Source organism: Ooceraea biroi, chromosome 9, assembly GCF_003672135.1.
Source record: "Ooceraea biroi isolate clonal line C1 chromosome 9, Obir_v5.4, whole genome shotgun sequence".
Taxonomy (NCBI): domain Eukaryota; kingdom Metazoa; phylum Arthropoda; class Insecta; order Hymenoptera; family Formicidae; genus Ooceraea; species Ooceraea biroi.
This window is the reverse complement of record NC_039514.1, coordinates 5,564,627-5,588,794: the sequence shown is the minus strand read 5'-3', so window position 1 is coordinate 5,588,794 and position 24,168 is coordinate 5,564,627. Positions and strand designations below refer to the sequence as shown.

At 31.9% G+C, this 24,168-nt stretch overlaps 2 protein-coding genes and 1 long non-coding RNA gene across 10 annotated transcripts in view; 1 reads left to right on the top strand and 2 right to left on the bottom strand.

Moving 5' to 3' along the window:
- LOC105276633 overlaps positions 1–749 on the bottom strand; it is an 89,686-nt gene extending 88,937 nt beyond the window's left edge. For all 5 annotated transcript variants that reach the window (XM_026972709.1, XM_026972708.1, XM_026972707.1 and 2 more), the window contains exon 1: positions 66–749. In XM_026972709.1, coding sequence (XP_026828510.1) covers positions 66–725 — 660 coding nt within the window. In that variant the 5' untranslated portion in view covers positions 726–749. The remainder of the gene's footprint in view (positions 1–65) is intronic.
- A 779-nt stretch (positions 750–1,528) lies between these two features.
- Positions 1,529–24,168, bottom strand: part of LOC105276628 (uncharacterized MFS-type transporter C09D4.1) — a 39,896-nt gene continuing 17,256 nt past the window's right edge. Inside the window, exons 1-9 of one of the 4 annotated variants that reach the window (XM_011334408.3) lie at positions 16,190–16,346; positions 15,026–15,097; positions 13,480–13,701; positions 12,636–12,860; positions 4,575–4,716; positions 3,716–3,924; positions 3,420–3,523; positions 2,840–2,950; positions 1,529–2,524 (exon numbers count right to left, since the gene is read on the bottom strand). In XM_011334408.3, the coding sequence (XP_011332710.1) occupies positions 2,260–2,524; positions 2,840–2,950; positions 3,420–3,523; positions 3,716–3,924; positions 4,575–4,716; positions 12,636–12,860; positions 13,480–13,701; positions 15,026–15,097 (1,350 nt within the window). In that variant the 5' untranslated portion in view covers positions 16,190–16,346 and the 3' untranslated portion in view covers positions 1,529–2,259. Of the gene's footprint in view, positions 2,525–2,839; positions 2,951–3,419; positions 3,524–3,715; positions 3,925–4,574; positions 4,717–12,635; positions 12,861–13,479; positions 13,702–15,025; positions 15,301–16,189; positions 16,347–24,168 lie in introns of those variants that run through there. The other 3 variants (XM_020030785.2, XM_011334406.3, XM_011334407.3) reach the window with 3 other exon arrangements.
- LOC105276629 lies at positions 16,532–17,056 on the top strand. The gene is made up of 2 exons (XR_893428.3): positions 16,532–16,749; positions 16,833–17,056. It is a non-coding gene; the product is annotated as an uncharacterized LOC105276629 (long non-coding RNA).

Here is a 24,168-nt window from a genome sequence, read left to right as displayed (position 1 = left end):
GATTATATGATGCAGCTCTACAGTGATGCAAATTTATTTGTACTATTTTTGTCGTGAAGGCTTACCTACGGTTGGCCCTCCTCCCGGACCTTAGGACTCGCTCCTTGTTCGTCCTCCACCTCCATCGTCATGTCCGTTGCCAGTGTTGTTGTTGTGGCTGTTGTTGCCACTATACCCATCGTCGTCGGTACTTTTTCCGGTGGTTCGCCCTTCTTTATGAGGGGTTTGAACTCGACCCGGCCAAAGTTCAGGAATGGGCGATACTGAGCCACCTCTCCTAGTTTGTCCCAAGAGGTCTTTTCCATCCTTATTACAAGGAGTTGCCCTTTCGGTTCTTCTTTTTGACTGATCGTCTGCCATCCCTCTGTGTTGAGAGGTTTATTCCGTAAGGCGATCCTTCTCCAGATCTTTTTCGGGTCTGTAACAGGTCCTGGTATAAACACCATCGCCTTGATCGGTTGAGTCAAGTCTTTGGCCTCGATAAGCCTCAGACCCGATGGTTCTGTTGGTGCATCCTCCCTTAGCCTCCTTTCCAGCCAGTCTCTGGTAGCCTGGTCATAGCAAGAGATCAGCAATGCGCTCCCGCGGAGTCTGCATTCAAGGAATCTGGGAGACAACTCTTCGGATTCTGCCTCCTTAACCTTTTGGAGCAACCACTCCTTCAGTGTCTGGGCCTGCTCCTCCGTAATAATTTGTTCCGGGTGGGCTGTGTTGATTATTGCCATTTTGATCCCGGCTGCTGCATCGCTAAAAGACTTGTGCGAGGTTTGCGTAAGCTCCCTCGGTCTTTTCTCGACGCTCGATGGTGTTGTGTGCTACTCCCTAGGTCTCTTGTGTCCCCTGGGTTCCGTACCTTGTTGTCGAGCAGTTTCTTTCTTTAATTTCCGTATAGCCGCTCCCGAGAGTTTCTTTCCCGTTTGCGGATCTACGTATCTCGAGGTTCGCTTAGCTCCCTCGGTTGGTGTGGTTGTGTTTTGTTTGTTTGGTGTATCCTCAAGTTCCATTTTTTGGTCCCACGAGTAGGAGGGAAATATACGGTCACCGTGCGTGGAGCCCTCTGCACACACGGAAGGCTATATACTCTGGGGTTTCGCCCGGTTCCCCAGAGGCATCGTTTACGACACTGCTCCCCCAGTGCCACGCAGCCCTCGCCACGATAGCTTCCAGCTTGACTTGGGGAGTTGGTTCACGGCGACGGTCTTCCTCACCCCAGCAGGGCTTTACACCTGCGGGGCCAGTTATAACCGCCACTACCCGGCGAGCTCGCGCCACCGGCAAACAGAGGTTTATTTCCGGGCCCGAGCGCCACCCACCGGGCCTCCTATCCGCCACCTGGAGACGCGCCCGTTAGGTTCTCAGTCTACGGGGTCATTAGCCCTTAACGAAATTACTATTCTTCCGGTGACAGCAACATGATGGCAACTTAAAGGAAACTTATGTCAAGCAACTATTTCTTTTATTATGCCAAAGAACGTTTTGCTTATAGTGCCTACTGCGAGGTTATGGCAATAAATACTCCACGCAATTAAAGAACAACAACAGCAGAGTCTTTATTCAGTATACAAATTAGAGAAAGACAACTGAGAGAAAAATAATTGACAATTGTGTATCGAGTACTCTGTTTAACTTACGTGGAAAAGACGAACGTTATTGTCACATTAGAGATACTCAAACGCAACGGTATATCTCACGGCGCATGCGTACGCCGAAAAAAGAAACGGTTCTACAGTTTCGTCATCTTTATACTATGCAGTATGAACAAAAAAGAAACAAAAAACAAGTTATTGCAACAATAATTAAATATTATATTACAACAGTGCCAATTACAATTAATCGCACACTACAGATTTTTTATAAATTTAACTTCATAAAAGATGGGTTGTTTAGTATAATTTGGCACAATGTCTTAATTTTCAATGTTAAATACGTTGAACAATTACATGCTAAGAACTATATCAAAATAAAGCTCTAATATTATGGAATTTTATGGAAAATAATGTTTGTTACATATATGACAGTATTTGGCCATTTGTAGACACCTATTGCTCTGTCTACTTTTAGAAAAGATATACGTTCTCCTAAGAAAATAGCCTAATTTTCGCATTTATTATGTATTCATGTAAACAATTAATCAAGATCTCACATGCGCTATGACGACGTGTTACTAAAATGTGGAAACCAGCTCATACTGGTTGCGCAAGTTTTATGTAATCCATTCAAAGGATTCGTTATTCGTCATTACGTTAATTGTTGTACGAACTAACAAGCTTTTGCGTTTTGGCGTCTTAGATCATTCGGTATGATAATCGTAATTAAGGCACCCAGCGCGAGGGTTACGGATAATGCGATGTTCGCCCAAAAGTTACCCCACACGTCGAACAGATATCCATAGAGCGTGGTGAAAATGATTCCGAAGATCTGTACTACAGCATTTAACAAGCCAGCTGCTGTTCCTTCCGGTTCTGGATACGTGAGTTCTGCAGCGAGTTCGAAACCGACCGGTAAATAACCAGTCATGAAAAAGCTGGAAACAAATTTTGAAGCATTAATCCAAAGAGAGTTATAAATAAGTAAGGATCGATTATGCGAATTTTTAAAGAAAAATACTGAATTTTGGATAAAAACAATTATTAGAGTAATGTAAATATGTAAATGGTACTTCTAAATGATTATAGTGTAAATCCTAATAGTCAAAATACTAATTTCATTTATATGAAGTACAATTTATATGAAGTTTTATAAAAAGTAAGTTTGTCAATATTGTTAATATTCTAACAAAATGCATTACTTGCATTTTCCAAGAAAACTTTTGACATAGCAAAAATAATTAGATTTTTACCCTAAAATGCCAGCCGTGATGTAGACAACATATATTCCATCAGTATCCAATGTAAAAGTAAATATTATCATTCCTACGAATGAGCACAGATATACTCCAATCGTTGTTTCCCTATAATTTGCGTCATTTTAATTAATGTACATTTTCTTCTATTCTTATATTATTTAAAACGTCATAAATTGACTTATAGTGCTAGGCCTGGCTCTAAGCGGCTATCTCAACAAGAAAAAAATATAATAGAGGAAAGAAACAAAAATATAGAAAAGAAAAAGAGAGATAGAAGAAATATGAAAACGATGGGAAAGGGGGAGAGGGAGAGAAGAGGAAAGCGAAAGGGAAACAGAGAAGGAAAGGGGAGGAAAGAGGGGGAAGTAAAGAACAGAAAAGTTGAAGAAGGAAAAAAGGATAATAAAATTGCAAATGATAAAATTTTTTAATTTTTATCATTCTTAATTTATCCAATAAATCAGTTCGAAATAAAGTACTACGAAATAAATACAAGTCTGTATTAAACTGATAAACAATATTAAGAATAATAAGAAAAAAGCCATAATTTTGTAGAAATATAATGACTACTTACTTGAATTTATGCGTTTTGTCTAATATAATACCACACACAACAGAACCCAACATTCCAGCACAAACTATCGTTAACCCGATTCGACCACCGTCTTGTTCATGTCCCTAAAAAGAAAGAATTATTAATTTTTTTACCATGTAAGGAGGGACATAACTATACTCGTACATGAATCCAAAATTATATATATTGTAATTATGAATATATGCAATTTCTACAGATAGAATTTAAAATTACAAAGAAACTAATTATATGAATAAAGAAGCAAGTTCGCGTAATTTTCAAGAGGAGAAACTTACCGGAAAGTATTCAATAACAATACGATTCAGTAGAGTGCTAATGGCATAAAAAATACCGACATTAATGCCATAGCTGAGTAAAAGTAACAGATAGCCACTGTTGGTAAACAGTCTTTTGATGGAGTGAAAAAAATTTACATCGTTTTCGACGTTTTCTCTTTGCACAGCTTGAGCGGGACTAGGTGGTAAAGGCGGTGCTGCCTTGAAAACTATAAAGTTTTGATTTTTGTTAAATGAGGAAAACCTCATGCGTAAATAATTAAAATATGTATATTTCACTTATAGAAAACTAGCAGAAATAATTATATTATTTGTTCCAAATACGTCCTTAAGATTTATAAGATGCATACATAGACTGTCCAGACTCTGGTGCAATTAGTACCGAAAAACTTACAAGACATCAATTATCTTTTTTTTTCAACATACACTCCTAAGACAATACAACGCTAGAAGCGATTAAAAAATTTTTGAAGTAGTTATTGTACTCCGTTTTCGGAATTGCCTCCAAAACCTCGGTCAAAACTCTTTGGATGTTTTGAATAGTCTCGTGTAATGCTTTCCTGCATCGTCAACTTGAATTCTGAGAATAGCTAGAAGTCACACAGAATCAATCAAATTTAGTATTGGTTCTTTGCTCTACAGTAGTTTTTGAGAAGCATCAACAAAGTACTGTCATATTAATGTCAAAACTAATTTCGCTAACACCTTGAAAGTTTGGATATTTATAGCTGAAATATCAAGCTTCATAACGTAACCACTTATCAAGAGATTACGTTGCAGGAAAAACCAGTTTTTAAATCGATCGCCAGAGCATGAACAGACTATGTGTAACCATTCGATAAATAACTTTTATACGTACAGTATAATATGAGAACTAATACAAACGATGTAAAAGCTGCAACAGTATAAAACATAAATTGTAAACCCATTTCTACGACATGGATGTTATCACTGTTGAGCACCAACATCGGCGGAAATAGGAAACCAGTAGCTATACCTAACTGCAATAGAGAAAACAAATAGAGAAAAACAAATGCAACAAATTTGAGAAGTTGTTGTTATTGCACGAATTTTATTTGAGAAAGAAATATTTGAGAACAGAAAGTATTTGTAATATAAATTCATAAATTATTTCAATTAAGATACTTTTCAAAAAAAAGGCGCCAACCATACGCGCTGTAGACAAAAATAATTCAGGATTTTTGACTCAACTTTTCATAAGGAATAACATTATGTACTTAGTGAATGAAAAATTAACACCCTGTATATCAAGAGACATAGTAATATTTCGCGCTAACTATACGTATGCAAGCAATACATGAGTAGTAAAAACAATTGATCATATATTTTCTTATTATGTATAATAAGTGAGATGAAAACTAAGAACTGAGTTCCTGATAGACTCACTTGATTGTGAATACATAAATTGTATTAAAAAGACCTTTACTTCTGCTTTATATTCTACACACATCAAAAAGGTTTTGCACCACATCGATTTCTGAGTAACCTTGTTGCATACGTCCCACGTGGGAGTAGGGAATGGAAGTACAAAACGTGTAAATTATCTCCTGTTTTACTCAGGGTAGTGTCAAAGAAGTTGACTATCAAGGGAAAATAACTGCGGCGGTGGTAGAACACACGAACGCAAGATATGAGGGCAAAATTTTTTTTATTTGAAAAGAGTGATAAAACCACAGATTAAAAATCGAAAAATTTGCAATAAAAACACCATTCTCTCTCTCTCTCTCCCCTCTCCCCTTCCCTTCCTCTCTCTCCCTCCCTCCCCCTCCCTCCCTCTCTCTCTCTCTCTCTCTGCTTTTCTGCTTTTCTGCTTCTCTTCCTCGATATATATTCTTATATATTTTATTTTAATGAAATGAAAAATTCTTCTCTTTAGCTGCTTAAACTAATAATTTGCACATATAAATTAATAAAGTGCGTTTTAAAAGATTGCCCAATGTGTTAAAACACGCAATTAACGTAGTGATTTATATATTATGTCCAATTATTAATAACATGTAACTGTCATAAGAATATAATGATTGAAGAACATTTATTTTAATAAATTTTTTATACGGATTATACCACAAATTAAATTAAAAGAAAAGAATAACAAATGAGAGTTACAAAGAATAATACAGATAAAACTTATAATATATATATTAGGTCAGTCAAAAAGTTTGTTTCAACATTGAATTTTTCAAATCATAATTTGCATATAACACAGACAACAATACCGATAATGTCTACATCATAAAAAACCGATGATGATTACTTGATTTAATGAATCATTTGTTTCTACTGAATGCAATATAGTAAATGTTTTCGCAAAAATCGAATCGAACTTTTGACTGATCCAATATAATTATATTTTCTCTCTTGTTCATAATATGTGATTTTAAGATTGGATGTTTTCGATTGTGGAATCTTCTAATTAAACGTGATTGCTGCCACAAAATATATCAAATTAAGATTTCATCTTATCAATTGCGGAATCGTGCAATAAAGGCGCGACGGATTCTCTGATAGTGGTCGCGACTGATAAAATGATAACGACTGTGTGTAATTCGCGCCTTGGATCAATTGAATCCCTCGCTACATAGTCCCCTTCCTTGTTCTCATCTCCATCTCTTCCCCCTTCGCAAATCGTGACAGTTTGTTCATCGAGATAGTAACATTAATCGTGGGTACCTATTTCGACTCAATTTCCCACCTAATCACGTCGCAATTTAAATCCCTCTAGGCACCCTTCGTTGATTGATCCGAGTACCAGCGAAACATTCTATAGATTACTAGTTCTGTTATTTCACGCGAGAGAGAGAGAGCTATTTTAACATACATCGCCCCATGATAGTTACCGAGTATTTTTTTAATATCATATATTTTTATATTTATAAGTAGTAACATGATATTGATATTTAATGTCTCGAGGGACACACCTTATATAACGATGAGTTCATTTCAAAACACAATCAAAAATTACATGAAGATTTTTCGAAGAATTATTTTTTAATCGAAACTACTCAGAGTTCTAAAATTGTATTAATTCGATTCAAATATAAATTTCAAATTATGATTATGATTATATCTATAACAAAAACAAACTTTAAATATACCATCATAAGAGGCTAGAGGCGGAAATATGTTGAAGAAAATTACAACAAATTTACACGAAAATTGTCAGAAATTTTTACTACTATGATCATTCGATTAAAATTATTTGTAATTGAGTCCAACTTAATTAAGCTTAAATAAATGACACAAATTGAAACGAGCAAATACGATGATACGTTTGTAAAACTTTTACGTTTTACGCAAAAAATTATGAATTTAAAGAAAGAGATTGCGTGTGTGTGCGTGTCTGTTCATATATATGTATATGTATATACATTTAACATATATACATATACATACAGTGGCATACAAAAGTTTTGAGCCAAATAGTTTTTATTATATATTTAATAATAATCACTAAAAAGAACACACACACACACACACACATATATATATATATATATATATATATATATAAACACAATGTATTTATTTTTGTGTTTTAATTACATAAACTTGACAAACTTTCAATAATTAAATACTTTATTCTTTGTAATGTTTTATTACAAAGAATGCAAAAGTATCGCGCTACATATTTTTATATATGTATAACTAAAAATAAAATATTGTATTATTGAAAGATAACAAAATGTGTTGTAAACTTTTCTTTAAACTTAATACTTTGTTACTATGCCTTTCAATTCAATTTCAACTTACAAGTAAACCTACAGAAGTGTCACTCTCCGATTTTTCTGAAATTTGGATATGTTATAATACATGAAAAACTAAGGGACACGTATTTTTTTTTAGCGGCGGAAAAACATATTTAAGGGGTGAAACGACCCCCCAAAATGGGGGGTAAAATGGAAAAATTGCGATATCTTTGAGACCAGTGAAGCGATTTTAATGATTTTTTGTATGAAAGTATCTTTCGATAGAAGACGAAAATCGGCCTAGGTATGTTGGAAGGGGAGTGAAAATTAGGGGGTGAACTACCCCTAAAGTGACCAATTTCTTGCTGCAAAAAATCAGTTTTGATCTGATCGAAGTAAAATCTATTAAAACTTCAAGAGGAAAGCTAATTAAGGAACACGTATTTTTTTGTTTTGTTTTATATAAATATTTGGGGGGTAAACAATCCCTAAATTGCCGCGTTCGTTTGGCATTGCGCATGAAACACCTTGTGAAACTATATTTTTTAACTGTTCAATCTTTTTAATATATTGGTTTTTTAAGTCGCTGAATCCGAATCTGAAATCAGATTTTCAAAATTCAATATGGCGGACGAAAACTCGAAAAATTACTTGAATAGATAGTAACTCGACATGCGACTTTCAAAATACAATAAAATCAACTTTTGACATTTATTGTTAGTTATGTGAAGTGAATTAAACATGTTAAAAATATTAATCGTTTATAACAAAATTGTTTAAACAATGTAGCTAAAAAATGAAATGAAAAATGATTAGAGTGAGTCCCCTTGCCTCTCACTATTTTCTGTAAGTGTGTTAGAACACGATTCATTGTTAGAACGCTTATGTACAGGTAACGAAAGATTTTTTTTGTTATTTCAATTTTATTATTTTTTTTGTCGTTTTAACTTTTTTTGTGTTTTTATTTCATTAATTTTTTTATTATTACTTTTATTTTATAAATGGCTGATTTGACAATTAAATCATTTTTTGAAAGTTTTGCATACATGATATTCGTTAAAAAAATGTATTATGCACAAAGATTTTTTGCACCAAGCACATCTTATTACTGCACACACATTGCAGAACCCGCAAGATGTCTCACAATTTTTAAAACAGAAATCAACAGGATTATCAAATTCCAACGGTTTTTCTTTTATATACCCACTTTTATACCATGAGTATTTAATAAGATTTTGAATTTTCACTCCCCTTCCAACATACCTAGGCCGATTTTCGTCTTCTATCGAAAGATACTTTCATACCAAAAATCATTAAAATCGCTTCACTGGTCTCAAAGATATCTCAATTTTTCCATTTTACCCCCATTTTGGGGGGTCGTTTCACCCCCTAAATATGTTTTTCCGCCGCTAAAAAAAAATACGTGTCCCTTAGTTTTTCATGTATTATAACATATCCAAATTCAGAAAAATCGGAGAGTGACACTTCCGTAGGTTTACTTGTTAGAAGCAATCACTGCAGCACAACGGCGAGGCATCGATGCAATTAAATTAAAAATGCGATCTTGTGGTAAATTTTTGTGGCAAATTTTGATTTTGCAACTCTTGCTATAATTCAATCTTACTTGAGTGTTTCTTATTTCTAGGATTAGATGGTTAAATAGTTACAAGTTAAGTTAAAAAGTTAAAAAGTTATTAACTTAACTTAACTTAATTTTAAATGCAACTAATTATTTTTAACATTAACTTATTAACTTTTTTTATACAAATTAAAATAATTCATCAATATCAAAGTTGTGTGAAAATGATTGGTCGCAATGCATCAAAACAATATATGTTAATTAACTTTTAACTGTAATAAGTTTAAGTTTTTAACTTAACTTTAATTAAGTTAAATTTGTTTAAGTAACTTTTAACGTAAACTTAGTTAATTTCTGGGTCATCATACTAATATAATAAAGAGGTAAAGTTTGTTCCATTATTCGGGGTAATCTCAGAAACTACTAAACCGATTTGAAAAATTCTTTCACTGGTGGATAGCTTAGATCTTCCTGAGTAACATAGACTATGTGCAATCGTCTTGCAACTTCTAAAAATGTGCGCGTCGCAAAAAAATACGTTCTTTATGCTTTATATTTTCCAAATATACCGAGCGCGCGAGGAACAAGCGCCAGCTAGTTAACTATAAACTTAAAGAAGTTACTTAGTTAAAAAAAAAATTGAAGTTACACAACCCTGCTTATTTCCTATGCGTAGTTTGAGTTCTTGCCACGAATGCTCAATAAGTTTCAAATCCGGAGATTGCGATGGTCAGTCAAGAATTTGGACTTTTTTTTCGGGATAAGAAATTCTTTTATTGTACTTTTGATAAGTGTTTGCGGTTATCTTGCTGGAAAATCCAATCACGTAGCATTTTCTTAATTGCATATGGTAGCATACGCTGTGTCAATATATCCTGATACATGATAGCATTCAATATGCACCTTGATCTTGATTTCAACAAATGGACCATCATAAGAAAATAATTCCCAAACCATTACGTTACCTCTACTATGTTTTACGGTCGAAATTTGATGTCTTGAGTTATATCTAGTGCTTGTCGGACGTCATACATACTTTCTGCCATCACTTCTGCAATAACTGCCAAAACTTCAACTCGTCAGAAAAAAGCACTTTTTGCCAATCAGCTTCAGCTCAATATTCATATTTCATTGCAAAATCTAATTGAGTCTATTTATTTTTTGCATTAATGCTTTTCTAGCACGCCCTATAAGTCCCACTTCCTTCAGATATCGAGATTGTACTCTAACATCTCAGAGAGAAAGAGAGAGAGAGAGAGAGAGAGAGAGAGAAAGCAACTTTCTCTTCTCGTAGTTTTCGAGAAATATCCATAGTAATTCATTTAACATTTGCTATTGATTTTCTTTTAATCATTTTATCGACACGCTTTGTAGTTTCGCGAGGTTTATCGCTTTGTGGTTTATTAGCTAGACGGTTCTTACAAAGTAAATTTATATTTAGCAATAATCCTATTTACTTTTATCAATTAATAAGGAATTAGCAATTTCTCGAGACATCTTGCCTTGTTGAAACAGGTTAATTATGATTTCGCGTAACTAAAGATTCGTGTTTTTCAGCATTGCGGCAGGCAACAAATTAAATTTTAGTCGAAGCAAATATCTTTTTCATAAAGTTTCATGAAAAATGTAAACAAATAGCACTTATAAATAATAAGAATACACCTCAATACTTTTGAATGCATAAATATTATTCGACTAAATAAATAGAAAATATATAACTTACAAATTGTTTGAATTTTATTTAAATAGTGTATTATGTGTATGATTCTTATGTCAACTATTTTACACAATTAATTGTGAGAGCAATTCATTATCTTATAATATACCTTAAAAAACAATTTGACTCAAAACTTTTGCACACCACTACACACACACACACACACACACACATACACACACACAAACAGGGTGTCCCAAAAAGGTCGAAACCCTTAATACCTTCGAAAAATATAAGTTTTACAGAAAAATGTTTCAGATAAAAGTTGTAAGCTTTAAAACGATCTATTTACTGATCTTATCAGTTTGACCTTGGATGGTGTCGCCAAGGTCAGGGTAACCTTAAATGTTTAAATGGGTAAGGTTACCTTAAATGTTTTAAACAAAACCCCCAATTTTTTATTGCGTATTCTTGTAGTTTACCTCAAGAGTTTTTCAAAACAGTATAATTGTAAATTCAAATGCAAATTTTAAATCGCGATATACTGGTAATGTCTGATGGTCGGACAAATTTTTACACATTAACTGCACTCCAACAAATTTGTTAGACTTAAGATGCAGTAATTTTCTCGCTCTAGGAAACAATTCATCAACTACGCGCCAACAAATTCGTTAGACTTAAAACGCAGCGATAGTATAATTGTATACACTTTGCGATATCCGTTTCGAAGTTATCGAATCGTTTATGAGATAAGTCTAGCCAAGTAAGGCAATATCAGTCGTGGATCCAGTCAACTAAGGCAAAATCGGACGTGTATCCAGCCAGCGAAAGCAAAGACCTAACCAAATCAAGATCGGGCTATTGTTAATTGATGGCAATTTGACATCAGCGAAATATGAAGATATGCTGAGGAATCAGATACTCTCGGCAATACAAGCAATAGTAGTGAGAACATTGATCGGATATGGTTCCAGCAGGACGATGCAGCACCACATTACGGAAGAGAAGTTCGTAATTATTTAAACGCAGTTTTGCCTAACCGGTGGATTAGCAGAAGAGGAAGGATTAAGTGGCCACCGCAATCGCCAGATTTATCGCCACTCGATTACTTTTTATGTGGTCATTTAAAAGGCAGAGTGTATAAAACGAAACTACAAAATCTAGAGGATCTTTGTCATCCTGGAAGAAAGTGCACTAATTGAACCGGATTTCATCAGGAATGCCATGTCAAGTTTTTATCGAATAGCACAATGTCAAACCGTGAATGGTGCGCATTTCGAACAATTACTATGATAAATGAGCATCCACAAAATGTATTTACTATGTCGATTACGTTCCAGATCACCAAATATCCCGATCTTGATTTGGTTAGGTCTTTGTTTTCGCTAGCTGGATACACGATCGATTTTGCCTTACTTGGCTAGACATCTTATCTCATAAAAGATTCGATAACTGCGAAACGGATATCGCAAAGTGTATAATATTATACTGTTTTGAAAAATTCTCGAGGTAAGCTACAAGAATATGCAATAAAAAATAGGAGGTTCCGTTTAAAAAATGTAAGGTGACCTTGCCTTGATCTTGGCGACCCCATCCAAGGTCAAACTGATAAGATCAATAAATAGATCGTTTTAAACTCTATAACTTTCATCTGAAACATTTTTCTGTAAAACTTCTATTTTTCGAGGTTTTTAAGGGTTCCGACCTTTTTGGGACACCCTGTATGTATATGTATGTATGTGAATGACCAGATAATAGTAATAAGAGATTATCAAGATATGATAATCTCATATAATAACTAATTACTTTGTATTCTATATGTAATCAAGAAAAAAGAGAGATATAAGTTTTATTAATAATATCAAATAATATAAAATTTTATTTATAAGAATATTAATAATAAAAATAATATACAATTATTAATAACATAAAATAAGAAAAGCGTAGTACGTCTTTGCGCACACATTTGCGCGTTACCTGGTTGCCGAAGACGCCGATGCTGCAAGCACTGCTGACTTGATCAGGTCCAAACCATACTGCGGCGAGTCGAGCCGGAACAGACAGAATAAAAGTTTGGCTGATCGCTACCAAGCTTTGGCCGAGAAATGTAATCCAGAAGCGATCTGTGGCTACACTGAATACTTTTAACCAGGAACCTAAAGTGGTCCCGAGAGACCCAAGAATCACAGCAGTCCTGAGACCCTAAAATTCATGCATAATTATTTACTTATACAGATATTAATAAAATAACAAGAATTCGCGATTATATGCTGAATAAAATGTCATTTATTCGGCATGTCATTTATACAAAAATGATGACTATCGGAAGAAGTATTTTTTTCGTATTAAATAGGTATCTTTTGCAAATCACCTTTCTTTCTTATACCCATTCAATATTGTAATCACATGAAATCCGAATATCTTATCAGTATATCTTGTCTATCTTGTTCAACGATAAGTATAACATCTTCGACGAGAGTAAAATTTTATACAAAGATAATATGAGATTTGTATCAAATTAAATTTTACTTAAAAAATAACCAAAAATAAAAATAAATCTTTTTTTCACACTTGTTATTTCAATTTAATGTTTCCACTTTTTTCTTCTTCTACATTTCCATCTCAAGCAGTTTTCAACTATTTGTATTTCAATAAATAATTTGGAGGTATGTAAATTTTTACTTTCTTATGCCGCGCCGCTCGTCTTGTTTTCACATTGACACAAATTATTATTACTTATATTATTATTTATATGTAATACATTGTTACTATTTATATGTTATTGATGTATGTAGGTATGTATGTTACATGTATTACTTACAAATTTATCAAGCAGGTAACTAGCGGGAAATATCAACGGTATATATGTAATCATATATATCATACTCGTCATATCCACTAAGAAATTCGAAACATTGTAATACTTCATTACAATATTCGCTATAATACTGTATTGAATCCACTGCATAGAGTTGCTTGCGCTGTACAGCACGAAAATGATGAGAATTAACCATCGCCTTTTGTAAATTTTTGTCTCCAGTGCCTAAAATTCATAATAATGTGATTCATTCTCAATCTTTTAATTTCTTACATTACATACCTAAATATAACAGCAATATCTACGCAACATTTTAATGATTATGTCCGTTTATTACTTTAAAATTTCGTTTATAAAAACGAAAATTGTAAAAATAACTAAAATTCTAAATTATGATAGATTGGTCTTACAAAAATGATACATATGTTGATTTCATAGAAATTATTAATGTAGAAGTAAAAACATTTTTTCTTAAGATACTTTTATTTAAAGGTTGAAAATTATGTATATCCTCTATTTTCCATCGAATCTCATAATATATTATCTTGATATATTAATTGTATTATAATATAAAACACAACTTTAAAAATTAAATTTAAAGGGATAACCTTATATTGGTTTTATTAACTTTAGTAATTAAAGATTGAAATAGTGATACTGACATAAAATCGTTAATTATATAACTAAAATTGTCTAGTCAACTCGAAGCAAAGATTGTCTATTTTTCAGTTTTTTGTCTTGTGTTCTTTCATAATATCATAATTCGATTTATTCAATAGTAAAATTGTTCACGTCGCATGTATATCGTTTTCACGGATTATTGAATAATTGTCGTGATTTCATTTTTTTAAAACAAAACATTCTGTTTTATAGTTTTTCTAGTTTATTAATCTATACATATATTTTTAATAGTATTATTCTTATAATAATAATAGCATAAACATAGTAAAAATATATATAATAGTAAGGAAAAAACATAAAATATATTGTCATATAGTAAGAATTCGATTACACATAAACTTTTATTCTGTATTAAAAACTACTACTTTGACACAATATGTTTATTTATTTTATAAGAGTACTTAAAAATAAAATTTTTACGCTGGTAACTTTTATGTAGTCGTTAATTAACTTTAATAATATAGTATTTAAATAATGATACTGAAATTGCTAGTTCATTTACTAAACTAATAAACACTATTGCATTAACTTGAAACAGACTGTTTCGTGATTTTTATTTTCTTCTTTATGTCTCATGATTTCATTTATCTATATCTGTATCTGTACTATTATATAAATTTAAAAGTGCATATTTTTAAATGCGTTTTCTCAATAAACATGAATTGCACCCACAAGTGTGTTATATCACTTTATTCGTCTTAACGAAAAGAAGGTCTTAACGTCTTTATGTTTTTAAATAATTCTTTTTAGAGGAAATAATCTATCTATTATATATATATACCTACTACAAGTTAATTGAACACTGTTTAATGTAAACTCTACCGGGCAAGGCCGGGTATTAAAGCTAGTTCTATATAAAATGATTCACCTGTGTCGGTTGCACGCCGTTTTCAACGGCCTTTACATAATCGGCTGAAGTTTTCCTCATTTTCTCAGACATCTTTGATTCCCCAATCAACGTTAACAATTAGTAAGATTAATGAGATTAAATTAAGCACTAGTGTCAAACGATGAATCAAGATAAATTTTTGTTGACTTTGTTTCGTTGACGCTGCTGTGTTTCCTAGAATTCGATCATATTTCTATCTTCGATAATTGGAATAGTCACGTTGAAATATTAGTGCCGATGCTACTGGCGAAATGCTAATGACATGTCAGAAACAATATTAATATTGGAATTAAAATTTTATAAACATTTTCTAATGCTTCTATCTACTGCATTATACGTTATGTAAAATAACCTACCGAAATTAATATCTAAAATTACTTTTGCGTACAACTCGCTATATAGATTGCAAAGTAATAATTATGTCTTACTAGTCTAAAATACGTTATTTTGAATGATTATCTTTCGCAAGCACATTCAAGTATGCATGGTATTCACGTTTATTTATAGCAATTAAACGTATTTAATAAATTATCAAAATTCGAATAAATTCAGATGCGTTGTAGAGAAAGAGAGAGAGAGAGAGATCTAATACATTATTATTATTATTATTATTATTATTATTATTAATCTATTACATCGCTGTACAAATCTATTACATCATTTTAATTAGGTAAATTATTTTAGTATATTCAAACTCAAATCGAACTGATCTTTTATCTCTCATCTTTTATCTCCCTGAATATTTTATTTTAAATGAAGATGATGTTATGAACTTTGCTCATGTTACATTCGCTGTAGTTCAAATTTATATGTCGATAAGTTTAACAACTACGTGTATCGATATATAATATTCAGACTTCGTTGTGATAAGTAACAATAATCAAGGATTTTCGGATTGTCATTCACATATATAATAAATGCATTTCCATTCCGCAAAAATAATGTTCATTTCTTTGGATAATTATAAACATGTAAATTTTTTGGTGCAACATATTTAGTCGAAATAATCCAACAATAATATATTCTGTCGCAAGAATACCGAGATTGAGACATTCAGATGTTTTACATATAAATATTTCATATCTTCTTCTTGTTATTAATAACATAAATCGTATAAGTTTTTAAAAATTTCAGTTGTTTTACCGGACTATGTTCTGTTGAGTCACTAACGTTCTTATGTCGAAATATCCATCATCACAGCTTCAGTATATAACACAACCAAGTTTGCGAGCGACTTCTTCGGTACTAGCGGATATCACTTCAGTTCGTTACGTTTCGTCGCCGGCATGCCGATGATAACCGGAGACAACGCAGAACAGCTCATATTCCCGCAGACCGCTGGACACAAACTAACAAAACATATAGCGTGAATTCTCGAGAACGTCCGTCCTTGCACACCGATAAACGCTCTTATTCATCGTCCCCCGTCACATCGCTCACGTCGCATAATCACCACGTGAAAATCTCTACGCACACAGGCATGCCTGTAGACTGCATGTGCTACACGCGCACCTATCAATGGCAATACCATTGAAGAATGCGCCGTCGCGAAGCTAGTCACTCAGGAGTACTCGACAAACCGTTGTCGACTATTCGAGTCGTCATCAATATTGCGGGACACTCGATAGATATTGGGAAATAGCACTGAGCTGTTGTGACATCTTGCTGATATTTTGGACAAGTTGGACAAAACTTTTGTTGATGTGATTTTTATTTTTATTGATATTAATTATAAAGTTTTTTCGACGTAAAAGAAATTTGAATGTATCTTACATTTCTTTTACAGAACTTCAACTTTATTCCAATTCTATTTGTGGGGAATGGTGGAAAATCAAATAAATCTGGTGGAAGTTAATATTTAATTTGTCTTTTAGCAATATAATTCTTAGATATATAAGTATTAAGAAAACAATATTTAATCTGCTTGTTTTTCAGAACTATCTTGTAAAGGAAAATAGAAAAACAAGATCTATAAAATAAATACTTATTTTGAAGGATGATTTTAAAGATAATTTGCCTTTTTCTTACAATTATTATAAAATAATAAAAAAAATTCTAATGTTTTATATCAACGTATTATTACCTATATGCGCGCTCGCATATTTTGGAAAATTCAAAATACAGAAAAGGTAAAATGTATAGCAATTTGTATCAGTAAGTACATCTATATCTATACTAGTCTTCTATATCTATACTAATATACAGGGTGTCCCGGGTTTTAACCGACAAACTGCGGGAGCATATTCTACTAGTGGAAATAAGAAAAAATTCTTATATCGAGTTTGCTTAGAAATGCTTTATTACAAAGTTATAAACCAATATTGAAAAGAAATATGAGATAAGTAACAACGGAACATAGTGTAGAATTTGGAAGGTCGAAGATGTTTATGTTACGTGTATTCACATGTATTCATGTTCGCTATGTTGAAACGATTCAGTATGATTGTTACTTTCACAACAGTAGCCGTTAGATTTCAATCGTCGTGTCAACTAGCAATTACTATCAGAATGCCAAAAGTGTTTTCAAATGAGGAATACACCGATATTCATTTCGTGTACGGATTCTGTGACGGAAATGCACGAGCTGCCGTACGAGAGTATCAACGTAGATTTCCTAACAGGAGAGTACCAGATAGATTTAAAGCAACGAATTACTAATTCAGTTACTGAGATGCAACAAAATTTTCAGGAATGTCGTACTGTAACAAATTCTGTACTACGTCGATGTCTAGCTTGTATCGATGTGCAAGGACAACATTTTGAAATGCGTCACTAAATCATTGAGTACATAATTTTTATTTTTGTGAAAAAATCCGTTGTTACTTATCTCATATTTCTTTTGAATATTGGTTTATAACTTTGTAATAAAGTATTTCTAAGCAAACTCGATATAAGAATTTTTTCTTATTTCCACTAGTAGAATATGCTCCCGCAGTTTGTCGGTTAAAACCCGGGACACCCTGTATAAAGAGGTAAAGTTTGTTCCATTGTTCGGGGTAATCTCAGAAACTACTAAACCGATTTGAAAAAATCTTTCACTGGTGGATAGCTTAGATCTTCCTGAGTAACATAGGCTATGTGCAATCATCTTGCAACTTCTAAAAATGTGCGCGTCGTAAAAAAATACGTTCTTTATGCTTTATATTTTCCAAATATACCGAGCGCGCGAAGTGCGCGAGGAACAAGCGCCAGCTAGTTATACATATAATTATATTATATAACCAATTATTTCAGCTGAGATAGATTATTATCATGCATTTTTATTGTTTTAAAATAAAATATCGAAACATTTAGCCCAAGAGGAGAAGAAACAATATTTTTTTTTACATCAAAATCACAGGTAAATTAACATTACATTATTTTGAGATTTGGTTAAGAAAGTTTTATTTTATAAATGTTGAATTTAAATCAGTTGACTTGCTAGATTCATGGATCAGTTAATGTTCAAATATGGAAGAAATAGAAAGTCTGCAGAAAATATCGTTTTTCTAACAATATCCGCAGAAACAACAGGTCAGAAATAATCATTAGATGTATGTATATTGGTTTCCGCTTATGGAAGAATTTTATCAAACATACTAGATACCATAATGTTTTTTATGTGAAAGTAAGTAGAGAGAAGTAGATGTCAGTTATGTCGTGATGTTATTTTAAAATTGCAATCTTTAATATACCATTAGTGTTTGACCAAGATTTGGAAATGTAATTAAATATACATGACATAATAGTAGCTATACAGAAGAGAGACTAAAAGAATCTAAAACACGTGTTGACTTCTGTTTTAAAAACAAATTATTATAAAATCAACATGCAATTCAACAGCGGTATTACTGTAATTATTTGCATTTGATGTAGGAAATCTCTTTGTATTCAACATCTCTTTCATGATTATTACATGTATAGTAATTTATGTATAGTATAGTAATAATGTATAGTAATTTTGAACCATAAATATTAATATTTTTCGGAATTTTACTCTATTATCATTAACTTTGTTAAATAATGTCTTATAATATAATAAAATGTATAATATGATAAAATAATTTATAAAATATTGTTTATTTATATACACTTTAATAATATAATTATTTAATAATTAGAAATAAAAAAAAGACTAAATATAAAATAATATATTCCAACGATTTAATATGAAGCCAGTAATTCAATCGATTATCCAATAATTTATTTTGACCAAGCTGGCAAAGGTTGATGTTACAAAGCGCACTACGTTTCGACCGACGGTTTCGGTCCTTCTCAAGTGCTGAATATATTTTCACAAAAGGTCAGTTACATTCTAAATCAAAACAAACAATTTCCGCAATGAATCAATTACAATCTAACAATATAAATTATAAAAACGCACACAATATCATCGCTGTGACGCTCCAATACAACATATAAGTACTCACTTGCAGAATATAACCAAACCAAACGATTTTGAACTACGGAGACAAAGTAAGAAAATGACACGAGTCAGTCGATAGACTGTCTTCATCGAATCTTATTATCTCTCCGCATCACAATAACAAGGTCACATCTACCTCAAAATATTGTCGTATACACTTGGAAGGTTTTCTGTGTCATTTTGCGCATTGATTGTTTTATCATGTCGTTTTATAAAATACATTTCGGCTATTTCACGTTTCTTAATATGTTCTTTCCGATGTAAAACCTGAGTGTTAAACCAATCAAATTCGTGATTGCAATCTAAGCGGTGTTTACTCACAACAGAATGAAAGTCAGGATCTTTATTAATGTCAGCTTTATGTTCTTTAATACGAGTATCCAACCTACGCTTCGTTTGTCCTACGTAACAAGAATCGCAGTTTTTACAGTCAATTTTATATACAACTCCCATCATGTCCTTGTTCTCTATTTTATCTTTTCCTGATTTAATTATCTGGTTTAATTTATTCGGGATAGTGAAAATCGTCTTAAAGTTGTATTTATTTAAGTTCTTCCGTAATACCTCGCTGATGTTTCCAATGTACGGGATTTTTATGTATTTATTTAATCTACCATCTCTATCATTGTTAACACTATTATTATTTTGATTTCTATGCTGCAACTCTTTTATTCTCCTACCTATATGCTTATTAATAAAGTTGGAGAGATAATAAGATTCGATGAAGACAGTCTATCGACTGACTCGTGTCATTTTCTTACTTTGTCTCCGTAGTTCAAAATCGTTTAGTTTGGTTATATTCTGCAAGTGAGTACTTATATGTTGTATTGGAGCGTCACAGCGATGATATTGTGTGCGTTTTTATAATTTATATTGTTAGATTGTAATTGATTCATTGCGGAAATTGTTTGTTTTGATTTAGAATGTAACTGACCTTTTGTGAAAATATATTCAGCACTTGAGAAGGACCGAAACCGTCGGTCGAAACGTAGTGCGCTTTGTAACATTAACCTTTGCCAGCTTGGTCAAAATAAATTATTGGATAATAAAATAATATACTTAATAATAAATAAATAATGTTTTGTACGAAGAGTAATTCTAACTTTTTGAAATAATTGTAGCTTTGAAAAAGGCTCACAGAGGATATTTCATGGTGTGGCAAGGTGCGCGTCTTGTGCCTCCTGGCTCGCACGCGACCTAGTACGCTAATTGAATAACTAGAAATAGTTCTCATTGAAAAACTATCATTCAGACTGGATTTTGATGAAAATGAAAAAATTATTTTATTTGATATCACAGGATTCTTCTGGTCTACTTCATATACACTTATTCTGGAATACCCTGTATATAAATTAATTTAATTATTTTTAATTGTAGTTGTTATATGTTATATTATTGTTAGTTGTAGTTGTTGTTATATGTTGTTATATATTGAAATGTTATATAGTAATATATCCTGCGTATCTGTACTAATCATTATTTTTTATTATGAGAAAATTCAAGAGAATGTGTTGCAGCGACATATTACGAATACTAAGGCAGCTACGGATAAATACGGCGTCTACGGAAATGTTTTTATTTATTTTTCGACAAATCCATCTTTCGGAATTGTTGAAATATGAGATTGTTATATATGATTTCAGCATAGAATACCCTTTTGTTTGGGAGGTCAAAACAAAATTTTTATATCCGTAGTGATGGCTTCTGGATAGATACCGCATTCCATGACAGCTTGGTGCTGATGTTTCGCAGACATTGCAGTCCGAATCATCAGGGCAGAGCTCCGATACTACAGATACAGTATCGAAGGTCAGCCCTGATGATGCGGACTGCAATATCTGCGAAACGTCGACACCAAGCTGTCATGGAACGCGGTATCTATCCGGAAGCCATTACTACCCAGCAAACACAAAGTAACAGGTAATATACATGTTAGTTATAATTTCCCACTCATTAATATAAATACAACATAATATACGTGTTATGTAACAATTACATTGTTGAGTGGGAAATTATAACTAACATGTATATTACCTGTTACTTTGTGTTTGCTGAGTACTGACGTAAGTAATAGTCGTGAAAGCCTCAAAGTCAAAAAATTTTTATATTAAAAAAGAAATAGTGAGTGAGCGGGTGTGAAGATGTGTTAAAAATTATGACATTTTTTATATAAAAAAATTTGAAAACTTACTCTTAAAAGTACTCTTAAAACTATTCAATTTTTATAAAAAACAGTTTTGTCTGTCTTTCATAATTGTGATGATATACACCAAAAACAATCAACAGATTTTCTTTAATGGAGTATTTCGCCCCCTAAACAAATGCGTATAAGCACATATAAAAAAATACGTGCTATTTATTTTATAGATCAATGTTATAACATATTTCAAGCTAATCAAAATCAGAGGAGGACGCTTCCGTGGTTTTCGTTGTAAGCCATTGTGATGACTAATTCTTTTGATCTTTAAGATTAATTCTTAGTCAGTAATTAAATAATTCGAAAACTATAAAAAATAACATTTATTCTTTTTTAACGAAGACTCTATTTTATTGAAAATACATCTTTTTTAGATGCTCGTTATTGCCCTTAATACAAACAAATTATCCGCGTCATCAAGTGTCGAACAGTCCATCCAGTTTTTTGATCCAAATGATGAATTCGGTAACTATTCGGGGAGAAAGTTAAGTAATATCTAAATTATTAAATAATGTTAAAATATCTAAAATAGGAATAAAGTTTGTACGTTTCTGTTAAGCCGCGTAGTGACATTGCATTTTAGACTCGTAATAAATTTTGTTTCCGTTTCTGTTTTCTTCGTTTTCTTTTCACATGATGATTTAGTGAATCCAGATGTATATATATGCATATACAGAATGTAAAAAAAGAGGTTCAAGATTTACAAGTAAATAGTACTCATTATACTGAGTAAAGTGTTTAGTAAACCTAGGTCAAAAAATCAATTCTTTCAGAGTTACAAATATTTTCGGTTTTGATAACGCAAGCTTTTTGTGTGCTTCTATTGATTATATGCGGTAAATAAATAAGCGAGAGTATCTGTATTATTACGTTATTATTATTTTAACATTATTTTAATTAAGTTTATAAAATATATTCTATATGTCCTACTTTCATTTCTATACATGCTTAACAATTTATACGTTATAATTTTGCTTCAGTAAATATTAGTTATTTGTTCTTGTGATTATAATTGTACAGTTCAAAGAAAATTTTGTCAATTATATCGGTTTATTATTTTTAATCAGGAAATGACAGACATACATTTATTGTATAATCTACTCAATAGCAATTACACAATTACACTCAAATTACACATTAATGTCTATGCAGAAATCTATTCAACGTCATTATTAACATGTAATACCATAAATCTCATAATGCTAAAAAATCAGAAAAACTTTGTAAAATTGTGGCTTGATAGGGTAGGAAAAGATTATATGAGAGAGACTTTCCAGGAAATATCTATTTGTGTTCATTGCTTACAAAAAAGTCATTATCCATATAGAAATCATTGATACAAGAATAGGTAATTATATTTCAAAAGCAATTGCAATATTGCATATTTCTTCAAGTCAGAAATAATTAATCAATTAACTTCAAACAAACAAAAAACAAAAATTAATTTCTGCCTGGTACAATTTTACTTTTTGAATGTCTCTCGTGAATAATTATGTAAATATTGCTAATTTTGTTGTACGTCATTAAAAAGTGTGCTTGTACATTTTGATGCTTGTATTAAAGCTCTCTTAAGCATTGAAACACATTGAGAATTAATCGTTATTATTCATTAATCAATAGAATTGACATTTCTTTTGCATGATATTATTATTATTATTCGCAAAATTATAGAACGATCATTCGTTTTTGTGCGAAAGTGGCAACAATCGTTTATCAAACCGAATGACGGAAACTTTTCTTTTATCCAATGTTGCAACATTTAATATGGAAATACAAATGTGTTTTATGATTTGGAAGAGTAATCCTACAATTCTCTCCTTTAAAAAATTATGTATATCATCTAACAAGAGTGATTGTTTATGAGTAAATTAAAATTCGTTTATATTTCATGGAACACAAATATAAAAATTTTATAAATATATATTTTTATATTTTATAATTTTATAAAATATAAAAATATTACAAATATAAAAATTACATCAGCGAAGATGCAGCCGTGCTAAGCCGCGCGAAGAACATTAGGAATTTTTGAGAGATCGCAATTTGTTCATACGAAAATGTGAAGTGTGTGTAGAAATGAATAAGTAGCAGAACATGAATACATCTTTCGTGAACATAAAATTAACAAGAAAATAATAATATGATAAAACTCCTTTCATTTATTCATCACGCGTGATCACTGAGACACAAATAACTTGCGTTCAAAACGGAATAACATTTCTAATTTTAAGAGAGTAACTTAAAAGAGTCAATCTTTTTATCTATTTATTAAAAACTAGCATCCCCCGTCCCGGCTTCGCCCGCGATATTTATGTGTAGAATTAAATAAAAACACATTTTACCCCTTCTCATCCGTTAGGGGTGGAATTTCGGAAAACCCACCCTTAGTGAGCACCTACGTGATAATAGGAATATACCCTTAAAATTTCAAGTCGATGGGTGCAGTGGTTCGGGCTGCACGTTGATGAGTCAGTGAGTGGTATTTGGCTTATGTATATATAGAAGATAAAGATATAAGTT